Below are 17,571 nucleotides of genomic sequence, written 5' to 3' on the forward strand. Positions count from 1 at the left end.
AATGGCGAAAATGCCGAGTAAAAACCTTCTCAGCGCACCTTAATTTCGTCTAAATGACCAAATATTTTGTAGTGCAAGAGTTAATATTTGCTGTGTTAATATTTGCTGTGGAAGCAGGCAAGTGGCTGAGGTAATGCATGTAGTTGAGTTGGTGATTGAGGTTTATTGTTATTTTGATAGATTGCCATAAGTCAATTTTTGGTAAGAACTGATAAAGTATTGATTTAATGCGTACACATTAAATGTGTACGCATTTAATGTTTACTTTGCAGACATGAGTGAGTCTTACTCTTTGGTAACTTATAAAACAAATATTGACATACTTTCAACAAATTTTGCATTTTCTGAATTTCTCAAATTCTTGTCATTTTTAATATGACTCGTTAGTTACTAGTAATTTTCTACTGCCACATCTCATGACATCACTTGATATGGCCTCATTCGTTTCCAACTAGTATTTTAGAAAGCTAAAAGTTGTACTAATTTTGCCATGGGTTTAGGTCCTGATGAGAATGATCCCCTAGCCAGACCTGATTCTCATGATGTTTTAGATTTGGAGGATGACCTTGACAGGCCAGCGCAGGTCTGTCCAACTTTTACTCGCTTTTAATATGTCTTTTTTAAATGTAAACCAGTTTAGATTTTCCTAATATGCTCACAAATTTGCTCACGATCATCGCACTACCATTTAAAACTTTTTGCACTAGAGAAAAACTTGACACCGGATGGCGCCAGCTGTCGCTAAGATCAAACCTTACAAGTAAATTTGACACCCGATGGCCAGCTGTCGCTAAGATCAAACCTTACAAGTAAATTTGACACCGGATGGCCAGCTGTCGCTAAGATCAAACCTTACAAGTAAATTTGGCTATTGAGACAAATTTAGATTTGTCAGTTTACCAATCCAGTCTTGCGCTAATCTTTGACCAATCAAAAGCGGTTACTATTGATAAGAGTCTTGCACTACTCCTTGGCCGATTAGAAATTTTTAGATACACCGATTTCCTTCACTAATTGAATTTTTAGTTTCGACATGTTACAATTGTTTTACTCATGCCATCACAACTATCGATGTCTAAATATTGTACTAGTGAAGAGCACTAATGATTAGTAATCCATCAGTGATTTTCTAATAATTTCCTATGAATAGATTGTCAGTAAAATGTATCATGTTGGAACAATTGTTTAATTAGATATGATTGTTGTTTAGGAAACATCGCCTGCCGTGCAAGTTGGCAGATGGTTTAGAGATGTCGGAGCAGTACGCCGAAACTCTTCAATTCCAAATCCGGTTGATGAGTTGGCGAGCTTGCGAGAGCTCGAGAATCGGCTCAGAGTGAGTACTGTCCTGGTTATATCTGTAGGATGACCGCATAAGCATAATGGTAAACGCAGTTAAAACTAGAAACAGAAATGTAGAGCAGAATGTAGAATATATATTGATATCAAAAGTGGTGTGACCTCTTGCAAAAAAGGTAATATAAAACAAAGTTAACGTGTTAATAAGAGAAGAAGGGCGTGTCATTTTATTAAGGTCATTAAAATGAAATTTATTTACTCAACACTTTTCAAGTGCAAAAAAACGACGATTGGACCTCCTAAAAGTGATTTTTTGTTCAACTAAAGAATTCCATCTAGGTGAGCTAATGCTGCCAAACTGCTCAAAAAGCAAAAATTTCAAAAAGCACAAAGTTCAAAAAGCAAAGCTTGCATAAAGCAGCTGGCTTTACACAAATCTTGAACATCTATTTTTATATGCACAGTGAGAGCATTGCTAGTAATCCAATTTATGAAAATATGATGAATATACTGTTTCTAGTGTTTGCGGTATTTGAAGTGCTGAGTCCCCTCAGTAGATGTAGTTTTATAGAAATACTAGGTGAATGCCTGGCCTTGCACGGGTAATAGAATAACTACTTAATAAATTTGAGTAATTTACCAGGAAAGCTAGATCTTTATTAAAATTTTTGCTAAAATGTACCAGGGTTTAGGTCAGCTTAACAATTGTTACGCGTAACAGTCAACAGTGCTAGTTATTAACCCCAAACAAGCGCTTTAACCATGATTATCTTAACCAATGTAATGACTATTCGCCCAATGTACCCATTGTATTCCATGTAGCATAATGGTTAAGTTTGCCCCCTCGAGGTGAGGAGGAGGTCCTGGCATCAAATTCAGTACCATACAAATTTTTCATAGCTAGATTTCAATTGCGACAACTGGACATAAGGTTTAACAAAAACACAAACACTGAGATTTGTATACATACATAGAAAATAGATTTATCTTAAAAAGGTTCTTTGTCCAATTAATTCATAATGTTATTTGACGTTCTTGTTTTGTATTTGGTTTTCAATTTTTTCCGCTTGAGAACACACTTTCTTATTTTGCGATATTCGCTTTTCAATTTCTAGTTACGGAAATGATAATGGAAACAATTTGTGTTGTAGATCTTCCCTGAGATTATTCGGTCGAATTCAAAGATAGAATAGAACAGAGCGTGAAAATGTGATTTGTGATTATTTTTCAAGAGCAATAACATGTTTGAAAAATGTATAAAATTTTTATTAATAAAATTCTACTAAGCGACTAAAAAACTTGTTTTAGTTTTGGGACAGAGAATCATTTAAAAATTGTGTCACAGTTCACAACTCTTTAAAAAGACCAAGTGCTCTACTTGCAGCACTTGCCTCTTCCTTTCATACTTACCTCCATAATCAATACTTATATTTTAATTGTTCTTCATGCGTGTGGCTTAATGAAAATCATTGTAATTTATTGAGGTCAGTTGCATGCTAGCATCACTCCAGTTTTGACTACCAAATATTAAAAAAATACAAAACAATGATGTAATTCATGCCATATAAATGAAGAACCAAATATTGCGTTATACTAATATCTTCATTATATTAATCAATAATAATTAGTTATATTGATTAGTTATATTAATAATATATTTTGCTATTATATTACATTTAAGAATACAATCTGGTAGATAGCAGATGTTTGAGTCCATCTTTGTTTTAAATATAGGATAAATAAAAAGATGAGTGTTTTGTGTGTTTTCATACAGTTCAGTTTGATTTTAACGGACCACTTCTTACTGAGTTACCTGTAGCCAAAAAGTGTGTTTTTAAAATGCAGGTGTAACCACTTCAGACAAACCAAACCACATCCGACAGCCCATTCAAAAAGATAGCCACTGTCCAGAAGTTCATTCAACGTAACGTTTGTAGACCTAGATGAAGGAATAAACTACCCATCACGAGAATTTAATGTCTAATGTAGATCTGGTAGACTGTCATGACCTCTGTAGGCTTATGTAGGTCAGAGGTTAAATGCCTGATTAGTCGTAAATGCAAAGGCAATAGCATCTCTATAAACCAATGTGATGCATACTTCTGCTATTTTCTGGAAAATATTGCTGGAAAGTGACAAAAAACGGTCACAAAATGCACATGTCGGCACTAGCATTTCATTAGACTTTCCTTTGGTAGAAACTTTGTGATTTCTTTTGGTATATCTATAAAGATGATGTCTATATGATAGGAGTCCAAAGCTGATGGTTCTGATGAAGAGAATGAAGAGGCCGAGGCTGCAGAACAAAGGCCATTGTTAGCGGGGCCTGCGCCTGCTGATAGCCGCTCTCCTAGTCGAGGAGAACGAACTCCGTCCATTATGGCTGGAACATTCTTAGCACTTCCCTTTCCAGAACCTTCCCTTCCGGACTCATCTTCAAGGTGAGGCTTGGTAATATCTTGCCTTAATAATATGTATAGCAGTTTTTCCATTCATGTAAAACAGTCTTTCCATGTATAAAATGTCATTGGCGGAGAGTACATGAGCAATTTTGGTTGAATGTTTTGCCAACAGTATGGTAAACTAAACTTTTATGATTGGTCTATCGAGTTGGAAGGATTGCTGACTCTACTTTTTTCCTTTCTATCTTTCATGTCATGATTGGCCCAATTAGCCATATTGGGCTGATTAACACAGTACTGAAAAAGTTTAAGGCACTTTGACGATTTTAGCGGAAGCCGGTCTTATATTAGACCGGTCTTAATTCCTTTCATCTGTTATATTATTTGTATGATAAAACAGTGTACAATATTTGGTTGCTAAAAGCTCGTTACCTGAACATGGAAATACACATTTTAAAAGTTTGTTATACTGGTTTTATTATCATTGTTAGAGCATATTTATTAAAGAGCGGCTGTGGCTCAGTGGTGAGTACACCGGCCTGTGATTAGTAGGGTGGTGGTTCGAATCACATACAGCCCATCAGTGGTGTTAGGAAGAGCCTTCAACTACAGTTGCTCGTGACCTTGAACTTACCACTCAATCAGCATATGGCAGGAAGTGAATATAATAGTTAATTATAAAGGGTATGGTAGAAGTTAATTGAATAAATCTTATTCTACTACTGCTATGTGTTAGAGTGATGATGGAATCGCATAAACTTTGATGTGTACAGCTCCCTACATGAAATGATTCACCATTTCACCTCCAGTCATAAATAATGCATTTGGTTTGAGTTAGTTTTTTAAATAGTAACATTTGTTACTGTCAAAGAAATAACGTAGATAATAGTGAACAAATGGAATCACTGAAATAGTTATTGCCATGGTAGTACACAAACTTATGATCAGTAGGTTGGTGGTTCGAATCACACAAAGACCATCAGTGGTGTTAAGAAAATCATCCAATTACAATTGCTCCTGTGCTTCAATTAACTCTCATGTTAGCATTAGACCAAGATATGGCTGGTAACAGCAGCCATCACAATGAGTGGGGTAGTAGGAGTAAAAGCTAGTAGGAGCCAAACCTAGTTACAAGTATGTAGTAGTATAGGTCATTATTGTGCAGATCATTTTAATAGACTACTAAATCTGATCTCTTGTATGCTGCTCCTAGTATCTGTAGGTGTCGATGTCTGTGCAACTGAATGCAGTTTGTGATGCTGGTCTGCGATAGGCTAGTGTAACTGTGTATGAAGAAGACTAAGAATCATGCGCATAGCAGGGGGTGTGCATGGTGCCCAATAGTTTTTTCCAGGAACAAAGCACTTATCCAATATATCATTGCTACTCTTCATACGTGATTGCCTGCCTCTCTTATGTCGGAGTTGCTGTTATTTTTGTCATGTTGCTGTGAGTAGAAAGTAAAATAAATATGTCATGTTATGGAATCTCTTTAGAAGCGCTCTCGAGGCTGGAGAGAGGAAACAAGTGGGGTCTCAGCTGCCACCAACCGGTAATGAAGTGAGTTTAACATTTTGCTAATTTTAGTGATAATATTGCACCTATCACAGATGATATTATTTATATCTTTGTCTGAAATTCTATAACCTTTATCTGTTAGTCACACGCTGTTTAAATTACCCAAATGGACATGAGATTTTATATTACATCTAGTGACACATATCTGTAAAACATTGTTCATGCTGCACTCTTGGTGTAAAAGGGTTTGCTGGGCTGTAAGGAGTGACAACTCTTCATCACCAGTTGTCACTCCTTACATTCACCTTAGTTAGTCCCCTGCAAATTCAGCCTTCCGTAATGATGTCTGGTATTGAAGTGAACTCTTATGCTCAGAAGATTGAATTGTTTATATTGTTTCAGATTGAGACTGGCCATAGTATAAACTATTTTCCTGATATCCAGAATCCACATATTGGAGAAAATCGATTGGCTCGTGAAAATCGTGCTTCCTTAGTACACGCCGTTCCTATTTATGATCAAAAGGTAGAAAGATTTGCTGTTGTTCTTTTAAGTAATAGAAATCTTTCGCACTCGGCTTTACCAGATATGGCAACTACCTATTCAAACTAAGATCAGTATTGTTACACATGTAAACTCAAACCTCAACTCATATCGCAAGTTTGGATCTTTTAGTAATGTAATATTTGCTTCTTGAGGAAAGTTCTTTTCTAAGGTTCACTGGTCTCAATCCTATAACCCTTACTCTCATTAAATCGACCTGTTAAACTTACTTTCATTAAACCGACCTGTTAAACTTACTCTCATTAGCCTTGATCTTGTTAAACTTACCCTCATTGGTTTTGAGCTTGTTAAACTTACTCTCATTGGCTTGAATCTTGTTATATTACTCTTGTTGGCCTGAATCTTGTTAAACTTACTCTCATTGGCTTGAATCTTGTTATATTACTCTTGTTGGCCTGAAACGTGTTAAACTTACTCTCATTAGCCTTGATCTTGTTAAACTTACTCTCATTGGCCTGAATCTTGTTAAACTTACTCTCATTGGCCTGAATCTAGTTAAACTTACTCTCATTGGCTTTGATCTTGTTAAACCTTTTCTCTTTGGCCTAATCTAGTAAAAATTACTCTCGCTGGCCTTCATTTTATTAAACTTATTCTCATTGGTCTGATCTTGTTAAACTCACTCTTGTTGACCTTGATTTATGTAAATTTAAAAGTACAGTAATGCCATTTACTTGAAAGAAATTCAAGTCACTGTTGTTATTCTCTAGGCTCTTGATGGACACGCATCAACAAAAATGTATGAAACTGAGAGGGGTTTGACCTCAGACCCAACTCCTCGTACTGCCCAGAATCGCAGAGAAACAGAAATTCTCTCGGAGAGAATTAACACGGACTCATGGGATTTACTAGCTCCTGTCTACGAAGTCAGCAAAGGCCAGGACACTCGTGGCTATGAAATCATAGAAACCCCGGTATATCAAGCTACTGAGGGCTCTCCTAGTCAAAAGGTACACTCCTATGAAACCGTGCAATTGCCTACTTATGAGAATGTCTCAAGCTCGCCTCAATCCAAAGATCCCAGCTATGATACTATTCTACCTCCGGTCTATGAAGAGGTCACGAATTCCTTAGACAATGATCACCACTATGATGTCAAAGAATTACCTAGTTATCAAGCTCTTAAGGATTCGTCAGGCAGTAAAAGTCCTAAATATGGCATCCTGGGCAGTTCTCTGTCCGCCGCCACTTCTTCTGTTCAGGAAGGCAACAAGGAAATAGGTGTGGACAGCATCAAAGACTCAAGCAAATCAAAAGGTATGGCAGTGTAAACTTCTTTTCAAGGTTCATTTGGCGCATGTTAGCATACATATATGCACTAGTGAATGCCCTGCGTGACAAAACATACTTGTATATTTTTAGATTTAACATCAGATTCTAATATAGTCAGAGATTCACAGGAACCAGAAAGGCCGAGTGATGAAATCAACACAGATTGTACTGATCCACAAACCTCAGGCTATGAATCTATCAAAGCTTATACAGATCCAGGCTTTCCGTTGGGTCCTGAAGTGTTACCGAACTTGGACACACATCCCATACTTTCTCGTAGGCAATCATATCATTCGGAAGGGTCATTAATATATACCTCATCATCACAAGGTGAGTGCCTCTTTTTTAAGCGATTCTTGCAGTTGGCCCTATATTTGCATTCTGATGCAGTGTTTACTCTACTAATGTGCTATAACTGTTGTACAGAGGCCTGCCTAGAGCTGTGCCCTTCAGAATTGGTATGAAACTGCATGAATCTAGTATTAACATAGCATTAGCATAAGTATAATGTGAGTCTAGTATTAGTATAGTATGAGTTTAGTATTACTATAGTATGAGTCTAGTATTAGTATAGTATGAGTCTAATATTAGTATAGTATCAGTCTAGTATTAGTATAGTATGAGTCTAGTATTAGTATAGTATGAGTTTAGTATTAGTATAGTATCAGTCTAGTATTAGTATAGTATGAGTCTAATATTAGTATAGTATCAGTCTAGTATTAGTATAGTATGAGTCTAGTATTATTATAGTATGAGTCTAATATTAGTATAGTATGAGTTTAGTATTAGTATAGTATGAGTCTAATATTAGTGTAGGGTGAGTCTAATATTAGTATAGTATTAGTCTAATATTAGTATAGTATGAGTCTAGTATTAGTATGGTATGAGTCTAGTATTAATCTGGTACATAATCGTATAGCATAAAATTTATCTACGTAGTACGAGCCTGGCATCAGTCTAAATGGTAGCAGTAATCATTTTGTTTTCCAACTATATGACAATTGTCATCACTTATGAACCCTGCAGAAAGGCCTGATAATCAAACAGTTTCTACATTGATAGACCTCCCTCTGAGTGACACTGACAAAACTTCCATGGAACCAACTCTTCCTAGATCATCACAGGCTCAAACCTGTTCAAGCGGCTCACAGAAAACTGAAGCTTTAAGTAAACAAGTCGATGTAGAGCTATCTGATCCGCTAGTTGTTGGCTCTCAGACTGCTATAGACTCAAGAGAGAAGTTTCCACTCGTTGATCAGGCTATGACGATTACAAAGACTTCTCATAGCGAGCGTAGAGAAAGTTCTACATTTGCTGGGACAAAAGCATCGACTCTGCACACACCTGGTGAGTATGATGCGTGTCTACTCCTTTGACTATACAATTTAGTATATTGTTAGCTCACATGCTGTTGCGTTGTGACTATGAATGCACATGGCTATAGTTTGCATTGGCTCTGCAGTCAATCTCAACCAAGGTTGTTTGTGTTTTAGTTCTGCCGTTATCTAATGACTCAAAAGGTAGTGTGATGGAGTCCATGCCAGGTGTTGCCGAGGAAACTACTTCTCGGGGTTTGGATTCGCAGAAAATTTCATCTTTGGAAGGAAAGTCTCTAGCAAATATTTCATCTGTAGGCTTATCAAGCCAACGCAGGTAAATCTTTCTCTAGTAGTACAGACATCTTCTGAAAGCAATATGTTCAACACCGGTTTTCTTATTTGTTGTGTTATGTTTTTATTGCTTGCAGATGACTATAATTAGACAACAGTTTTTTACATAAATATGTGAATTGGCTCTGGATTGAGGCTTGTGACAGGTGCTGACACTAACTTGCTGTTCCGGATTAGCAAACAATGTTTCCTGTTTGAGTTAACTTAGGAAGAAACATTGAGCGAGCAAAACCTCAACGATTCTGTTTTTTCAGTTTCTAAGCTTTGAAAATACACTTAAACTTTTTCTTTGGTGCACAACAACAAGTAATATATCTAAAAAGCATAATCAAGCATTTTTTTTAATTGTTTTTTATGTCTTTTACTTGTAGAAAGGAGCCTGAAAAACAGCAGCCTTTGCGTTTTCACAAATCCTCCCAAAGTGAAATTGTAAGAACTAAATGCAGTTATGCAACATTTTATAATATTACCTATGTTATTTATACATTGCTATTATAAACAGTAAGAACTGTTTGAAGCTGTCATGTAGGCTGTTGGAATAATTACCTTGACTTCAGCGAGATTGACGAACAATTGAATAATAGTTTTTTTCACATTTTGCTTGTCAATTAATTTTGTAGGTTAAAAGAAGTACAGAAAGTACCTCACCTGAATCTCTTCCTCCTCAAGCATCTAATCAGGTAACTAAAGCTTATAATTACTAAGACTCTCTTTAAACAGGAGGTAGAAAAGTTAGGCAATACATCTTCTATCATATTACTACTTCTAGAGCATTACAATAGTAAATAGGTAAATATAAAATGAGCAGATAAATATAAAATAAATAGGTAAGTATAAAATAAGCAGTTGCCCAGGCTGATCAGTACCATGATGGTAACCCCACTGATAGAGAAGTGAACTTGGGTTACCTCGTCAATCGTAGGGGACTCAACTATAGAAATGAATAGGGAAGAGCTGAGCTAGAAAGGGTAGATCAAAGAAAGCGTGGACTAAGAAACTTGAATATGGTTATGTATGAATTAAGTCGGTTAAGTCTGTTAGTTAAGTCTAGGTATGTATGTTCTGGTTATGTTTGTAGAGCATTACTATTGTAGCATTACAATAGTAATGCTCTAGTCAGATTATACTTTTACGGATGAGGGTGATGTCGCTTCCTGTTTGTGTTCTTTCTAATTCCAAATAGACTGAGAACTTCTTTTGCAATTCAGGATCGCTATATATGAATAAGAAACATAGTAAAGTTTGTGATATATAGTAGCTATTCCTTGTATCGCCATAGTTACTAAGGTATGAGATAGATTCTTTATCAACTGTATGAAGATATTTGTTCTAGTAGTTGTATAATTGGACAGGCGTCGCCATACAGTCAACTCTCGTTAAAAAGGATTAATAGGGATGATGGGTGGTTCGATTTGGCCGATGTGCCTATATATACATGTAGGTCCATCGATATATACTGAAGAAATAACATTAGTTAGGCCTAAGTACACAATATCCTGTGCACTATACGATATTTGTATGCGCTTTAAAATATTTACCTTCTGAGAACAAGGATTTTTAAGCTGCGGATATTTTAATAAATAGCAATGAAGGTTAGACAACTTCTGTAATGTCAAATTATTTGTGAAAATCTGCGTTTATGCCAAGTGTTACAACTGTTTTGTTTTACTGAATACTAAATACGCATCTTATAGTTTTTGACAAATAAGTAAATATAAAGTTATATTTCACCACCATGAAAGTCAATTATCACAACAATCATATACAGTAGTTGGAAATCATATTTCACACATGCAAATGATGTACATAAGTGGCTCCTATAAACAAGTGTCTCTTACATTTAACAATTAATTTTTTTTTCAAATCAGTAAAACCAGATTATCAACTGTTTGAATATGACTTTGATTGCATCTGCTATGCCCAAGTTATATCCGGACTAACGTGATCTAATAATACTGTTTTAACGAGTGTAATCATGGTGCAAACTTGGTCAAAACAAGGAGTTGAGGCACGCAGCAGAAATTTGATACTGATCACCAACCTCTCCTTTAGAAATCCATCATTTTGGCAGCATTTCAACTTTATCTTTACTTTTCGTACCTAGATTTTTATCGCTATAACTGGACGCAGGAACGACAGACGACAAACAAACATTGAGATGTATATACATACTAGCTGTGCTACCCGGCGTTTCTCGGGTATTGAAAGTCAGCTTATAAACAATGAGAGGCAATGAGAGTTGCCTGCCACTTGCTATTACCTTGGCACATTCCAATGGATAATTTGAGTAAGCTTACTAATATGAGCTACTGTTTCTCATGACTTTACGCCATCACTTTGCGTCATGACGGAGAGCGGTAGCGTATTTGCTCTCATATAGCGACATATATAATGAATCCATCAAGCTAGTTTGGCTGAATTGGTAAGGCATCGGACTGGTGAATGGGAGGGTCTGAGATCAAATCTTCTGTGATACAGATTATTTATTCCAAGATATTAATTACCTAATAGCTATAGCTGGATATACCGAATTACAGATGACAATTTTTGAGAAATACATATAGATAAACTAATTGTGTTTTATAGATCCTTAGCAACAGGCCATCAGCAACCAAGTTCAAAGCCCAGAGACTTCCAGAGCTAAAGTTGGTTTCTAGTCCAACCAGAGACGAACATGAAGTGAAGTCTACTGTCAAGAAGTACAGTGAAAGATCATCCAACTTGGATGGTAGGCATGTTCAGCGTGGAAATAATAAACCTTTTGAGGGAAGTGAAACCTTTTCCCAAACACTGCAGGGTAAGCGAACTCCTTCTGCAAAAAAGTGTAATTCTAAGCACACCTGGCTAACATCAGTCAGTGGCAGCAGTTTGTACTAGAATATACAGCTTGTCAGTGAATTGTGCTAAAAGTACGCAAGAATATGGTTCTAAATAAATGTTCAAATAAATACAAGCGATTTGAAAAAATCAAAAGGATTTGTGTAATACAACTACAGTTGCACCTTGACTGAATTTGTATTACATATTCTGGATTATTTGTATTGATTTGTATTAATTTGAAGACTTCTGATCACTTTAATATTTTAATTTTTTGCCATGCGATATTAAATTGGAGCAAAGATTTGACTCAACTTCTTAAATAATTTCACGATGTCCAAAGTTTTTCACAGCTCTACAGTTTTGTAAATCAAGGTTATGTATGCAGTTCTCCTTCGCAAGTTTTCTTCTTTTGTTTAAATAATATGAAGCAGCGCTCATAGCATATTTTTGTAGTTTCAAAATGATGGATTCCAAGAAAGTTAGTGTGAGTGGTGATAGTGGTTAAAAACTGTTAGAGGCAATGCATTCTTTAAAATTCAAGGAGTTAGTAAAACTATCTGCAAAGTTAAAAGCCAATTTTAAACTAAAATCAAGTGCGTAAGTGCTTAGCTTTTGTTTAACTTTTTGTCACTCTTCTGTACAATTTCTTTATAAAGATATATCCTTTCATTGTTTATTTATTGAGTATTTATTGTTACTCAACAGGTTAAGACATTAATAGAATGTTTGCTTCAATATTTAGTGTGAAACCTTCTAAAATCGAGTAATGGGTTATAAAATAATAACCTAATGAGTTTGAGTAACTTACCTCATAAGCTAGTAATCTAAATCTTTACTAAAACAATGACAGTGTTTTAAGCCAGCTTAATAATTGTTAGGTCATGTGTAATGATCAACTGTGCTCATTTATAACCCTAAGTGCTTCAAGTGTGAGTATTCTAACCAATGTAATTAAAGGTTGACTTGCAACAAAATTCACATTACAGTTATTTGGTATAATAAGATTCACCATGTCTTACTCTGTTGTGTTGTAGGTGCAAAATATATGGAAATGTGATTACAAGCTCTTAAAAGCTCAAAAACGAACGGTTAATCACAAAACCGCCGTAGTTTGGATTCGCTTTCCAAAACGGCTCAAATGGGACGTAGTTGTTACAGGATGATTTCTGTTTACTCTTTCATGCAACCTCATTCGTCGAAATATTTTCACAAATATACTTCACGCATTCAATAAAACCATGTCTATTGTTTTTACGCGTCTGTTTTATCGTCATTATAATGCTGTCACTTTTAGCACTGATATCTTATAACTTACCATAAAAAGTCGTTAAACTTTTTAACCTTACCTCGAAGGAGTATATATCTTTGTCTGATAATCATGACAAGCCTGTTGGTCACCTGTGGTAATCGAAAAGTGCTGCAAAAATTATTTGCGAAGTATTGGGTCACGTGATCAAATTACGACTTGACGATTGAATAATGCCGAAAGAAAACTGTAAAGTAGTGAGCATCTATATTTGATACGGGGTCTTCGGTAAAACCCGAAGTGTTTGTCATAAACTAGTGCTACGATAAGTTTTACATTAAGCTTTTTATTGGCCTTTCAATTCACGTGAGAACAAACGTGACAAGACGATAACCAAACTGGAATGACTACGTCAGATAAATAAACAGATTTCAATCTACAGCGGCTTTTCGTTTTTGAGCTTTTAAGAGCTTGTAATCACATTTCCACGTATTTGACACTTACAACACAACAGAGTAAGACATGGTGAATCTTTTGATACCAAATAACTGTAATGTGAATTTTGTTGCAAGTCAACCTTTAAGGTAATCACAATTGTTCATCACCATGGCCCGTTGAATGATTGTTGTGTAGTGGTTTAGATTGCTGGTCTCCAGATCTAGAGGAAGTGAGATCAAATCCTCTGCAATGCGGATGTTTTATTGCTAGACTTTAATTGCTGTAACTGGACACAGGGATGACAGGTAAAAAGAGCAACAAAAAGACAAACACTGAGATTTATATATATATATATGTAGATTTATATCTATACTAGCGTTACGCGCTTAAGTAAGCAGTGAGTTCTTTTATATATTTCCTTCTGTAAACTTTGGTATATTTTTTGCACATCACTATGATGCACCTTAGATACGAATGTGATTGTCTAGCACAAATAGAGAAGCCTTCTTGATTCTCGGGGTTTCTTTTATTTTCAATCGAATTGCCCCGCAGATTGGTGATTAAAGGGCTGGTTCTCAAAAACCAGGCTGAGTTTTGAAACCAAATAACTTTAACGACCTACTGAGTATATGGGTGTAAAATTTGGATGAAATCAGCCAAAATATGTGGAATTGTATAGCGTGTACACATACTAACACACGCCCACACACACATGCTCACACATACAGACACACACACATACAGACACACACATATACATGCCCACGCATGCTCACAAGACACACACATACAGACACACACACGCAGTTAGACACACACAATGGCAAAGTGTGATTTACTAATACAGTTGAACTACACAATCTGGATATGGCAACTATTAATTATGATGCTGTATCGCTTGCTGACTCCTAACAGAATACTTTTTTGTTAGTTGTCTGACTGGAATGGCATAAGATGATAGCTCATCTGAAATTGTAGTATTTATAGTTTCTACTACCATAGACTTATGGAGAGTTGGATTATCTCAATGAGTGTTACAAATAATTTTAGTTACGTGTTTTAAGGGACTAGCAAATGTTTTTTAGACTTGTGTTCACAATAGCATACGCAAAAAACAGTGTCAACTAAGGTGGGCTGGTACTTGCAAAACCAGACTACTTCCATAAGTGATCATCTTGGCATTCTGTAACGGCTACATGCCGTGTGTATAATATAAATAGGTCGGTTAAAGTGCCAAAGCATGACTTCTCACTCATTCACTGTGACTGTCACTAATAAAACATAGTCCTTACCTACAGTTGCTGAACCAGACAGTCTCCATCCTCTTGAATCAGAGAGAAGGAGGTCATCTATGGAAGGAACCTTCACAGCTAATATTTATTCTCTGGGCTCTTCAGACTCTCTTCCCAGGTAACTCTTTCTTTACTCTGTCTATAGTACAGCCTTCCTTGTAGGGACCAGTCTGATAGGTAATATACTGGTCATATGTATATGACTGGTATACACACAGCGAGTAAGAGTTGTCCTACCACTAACCTGTTTTATATGTGTGTACTAATTTCATAACTTCATAATATTAGGCCATTGGGTATTGTTCAATGCAATAAAGAAAAGACTTTAGAACATTGCTGGATCGTACAAACATAACCGGAACATACATAACTAAACTTAACTAACAGACTTAACCGACTTATCTCATACATAACCATATTTAAGTTTCTTAGTCCACGCTTTCTTTGATCTGCCATTCCTAGCTCATCTCTTCTCTATTCATTTCTCTTGCTGAATTCCTACGATTGACGAGGGTACCCAAATTCACTTATCTATCAGTACGGGTTGCCATCATGGTACTGATCAGTCTAGGCAACTGCTTATTTTATATTCACCTGTTTATTTTACATTTACCTGCTTACTTACGGAATTTGGTTCTCTCCGTTTGCCTTTTCTTTCCATTTTGCTGTTTCAGAAATTTGTTTAATCGCTTGATTAGTAGATTATGAAGGTTAGAAGAAACTTCGTAGAAAAAAAAATCTCATTTACAGCTATTCTGTTTCTAAATTGACCTAAGTACTTCAAGTGTCTTTTCTTTTTATGTAGATGATTGTCTAGCTGTCAAAGCTAGTACTATCACGCATGTCTTCCTCTCCAGAAGATAAGAATATACTGCACAAATTAAGTTTCAGATACGCTTTTTTACTGGCCATTGTTATTACTCATGAAATGGCATCTCATTATCTGATAGTCCAGATCATCAGTAAATTACTTTATTACATATTTTTCAGCAGGTTATTCTTTTCAGCTGAGAACTTGCATCAGTAAGTTATTCTTTTCAGCTGAAAACTTACATTTCAATTGAATGCTGTAACATGTTTGCTGACGCAATAATGGTTACAACTGCAGTACGCTGTTACACCGCATGCCCAGTGCAACAGCAGCCATCCAGTTTATTCTTGCTGGTAGATTTGTGTTTGCTGCTCACCTTGGTTTCTTGCCACGCTACAGGTTAAAAAAATAGAATATTTAAAACAAACCCCGGAAGTTTAAGTCATATGTAGAGATTTTTCTTTGTTACTTTCCTCTTTATTTGTATATTTTAAATATTTTCAGAGATGAACTTGAGTTTGGAAAACTGAAGCCCAGACAGTCTCTGGCATTACCTGAAAGCAAAGACGTAAGTCATCACTTTGTTTTGTTGTGTTTGCCTACATCTGATGGTCGCCACCTTTTCAAATTTAATTTTTTTCTGTTTATTTACTACAAAAATACAGCACACAATATTGATCTTGGAACTCAATTGTTTCATAAAGTGTTACTACTATTATCATCATAGGTCTTCCATAAAAAAATTTAGCATTTTCTCGACTTTTGGAGGTGTTAAAGTCAAGATTTTAGGGTTTTGAAAAAAATTCCATTTTCCATGATGGTAGATATTATTTAAAGCTTAAAATTGTACCATGCTACAGGAGAAAAAAATTAAAAGAAGCTATTCTCCTAACTCTCTCTTTTCTCCTATTGGAGCCGATGAGGTCTCTGATGAACGTAGAGCCTCTCTTGTTAACGCCATCCCTCTTCATAATGAAAAGGTAGGAAAGTTATAAAAATCGTTTAAGGAATATGTAATAAAAGTACAAGTACAAAGAATATACATGTATGTGTACCTTTATTTTGGTGTCACTAGTAGGGTTCACCTTGGCAGAACTATTTAAATTTTACTATTTTATTTCCTGTCTGCCTGACAGTCAGTTTGCTATAATTGACAGCTTCTGAGTTGTTCCATAATTGCGCTTTTGAAGATGCTGCCAATCTGATAGTCGAGGTGTTACATTCAAAACTAATTGACAGTTTCACACAGCAAGGCGCTAAGGCTTCTTTTGTTTTAGGTTCTAGATGGAAGATCACCGTTAGTCAAGTATGAAGCCCTGAAAGATCTGGAGTCAGAGTCAGCTTCTCGTTTAACCAGAAACCTTCATGATGCAGATATTTTCAGCAACCGAATAAACATGGAGTCGTCTGACCTAGTAGCCTTTCGTCATGAATTTTTAGATGACACAAATCTGAAATTTTCAAAGTTGGCGGAAAACTCTGTAAGTTTGACATCTTCTCATGAAGAGTTAAGCAAGTCTCTTCCATCTACATCTAAAACAACTTCACAACAGGCTGTGTCATTTGAAGGAACTCCTTCATTTCCAGTGGAGACAACTTCACACCAGCCTATGTCAGTAGCGAAAAAGCTTTCATCTTCAGTGGGAGTAACTTCAAACCAACCTGTATCCTTCGAAGGAACTTTTTCATTTCCAGTGGAGACAACTTCAAACCAGGCTATGACATTAGCGGAAAAACTTTCATCTTCAGTGGAGATAACTTCAAACCAGCCTATGCCATTAGAAGAAACTCCTTCATTTCCAGTGGAGACAACTTCATACCAGCCTATGTCAGTAGCGAAAAAGCTTTCATCTTCAGTGGGGGTAACTTCAAACCAACCTGTATCCTTTGAAGGAACTCCTTTATTTCCAGTGGAGACAACTTCAAACCAGGCTATGACGTTAGCCGAAAAACTTTCATCTTCTGTCAAGACAACTTCAAACCAATCCGTATCATTAGAAGAAACTCCTTCATTTCCAGTGGAGATAACTTCACTTCAGTCTGGCTCAAGTTAGTAATACAACAGTACTACATTTCCAAAATCCATTTCAACCACATACTAGTAGTCTGTACGTAGTGCATGCATGTAGGTGCCAGGCAATACGTACATGCAGATGCCTGGCAATACATACACGTAGGTGCCAGGCAATACATACATGCAGATACCTGGCAATACATACACGTAGGTGCTAGGCAATAC

The 17,571-nt window shown here is 36.1% G+C and overlaps 1 protein-coding gene across 1 annotated transcript in view; it reads left to right on the forward strand.

Moving 5' to 3' along the window:
• Positions 1-490: 490 nt before the first annotated feature.
• LOC137387992 (uro-adherence factor A-like) overlaps positions 491-17,571 on the forward strand; it is a 30,240-nt gene continuing 13,159 nt past the window's right edge. Inside the window, exons 1-16 of the mRNA XM_068074508.1 lie at positions 491-583; positions 1,211-1,336; positions 3,550-3,740; positions 5,198-5,261; positions 5,622-5,744; positions 6,494-7,040; positions 7,146-7,385; positions 8,082-8,402; positions 8,549-8,708; positions 9,097-9,154; positions 9,346-9,405; positions 11,312-11,453; positions 14,528-14,639; positions 15,837-15,900; positions 16,193-16,312; positions 16,610-17,381. Of these exons, the coding sequence (XP_067930609.1) occupies positions 491-583; positions 1,211-1,336; positions 3,550-3,740; positions 5,198-5,261; positions 5,622-5,744; positions 6,494-7,040; positions 7,146-7,385; positions 8,082-8,402; positions 8,549-8,708; positions 9,097-9,154; positions 9,346-9,405; positions 11,312-11,453; positions 14,528-14,639; positions 15,837-15,900; positions 16,193-16,312; positions 16,610-17,381 (3,193 nt within the window). The remainder of the gene's footprint in view (positions 584-1,210; positions 1,337-3,549; positions 3,741-5,197; positions 5,262-5,621; positions 5,745-6,493; positions 7,041-7,145; positions 7,386-8,081; positions 8,403-8,548; positions 8,709-9,096; positions 9,155-9,345; positions 9,406-11,311; positions 11,454-14,527; positions 14,640-15,836; positions 15,901-16,192; positions 16,313-16,609; positions 17,382-17,571) is intronic.

This window comes from Watersipora subatra, chromosome 2 (genome assembly GCF_963576615.1).
Source record: "Watersipora subatra chromosome 2, tzWatSuba1.1, whole genome shotgun sequence".
Taxonomy (NCBI): domain Eukaryota; kingdom Metazoa; phylum Bryozoa; class Gymnolaemata; order Cheilostomatida; family Watersiporidae; genus Watersipora; species Watersipora subatra.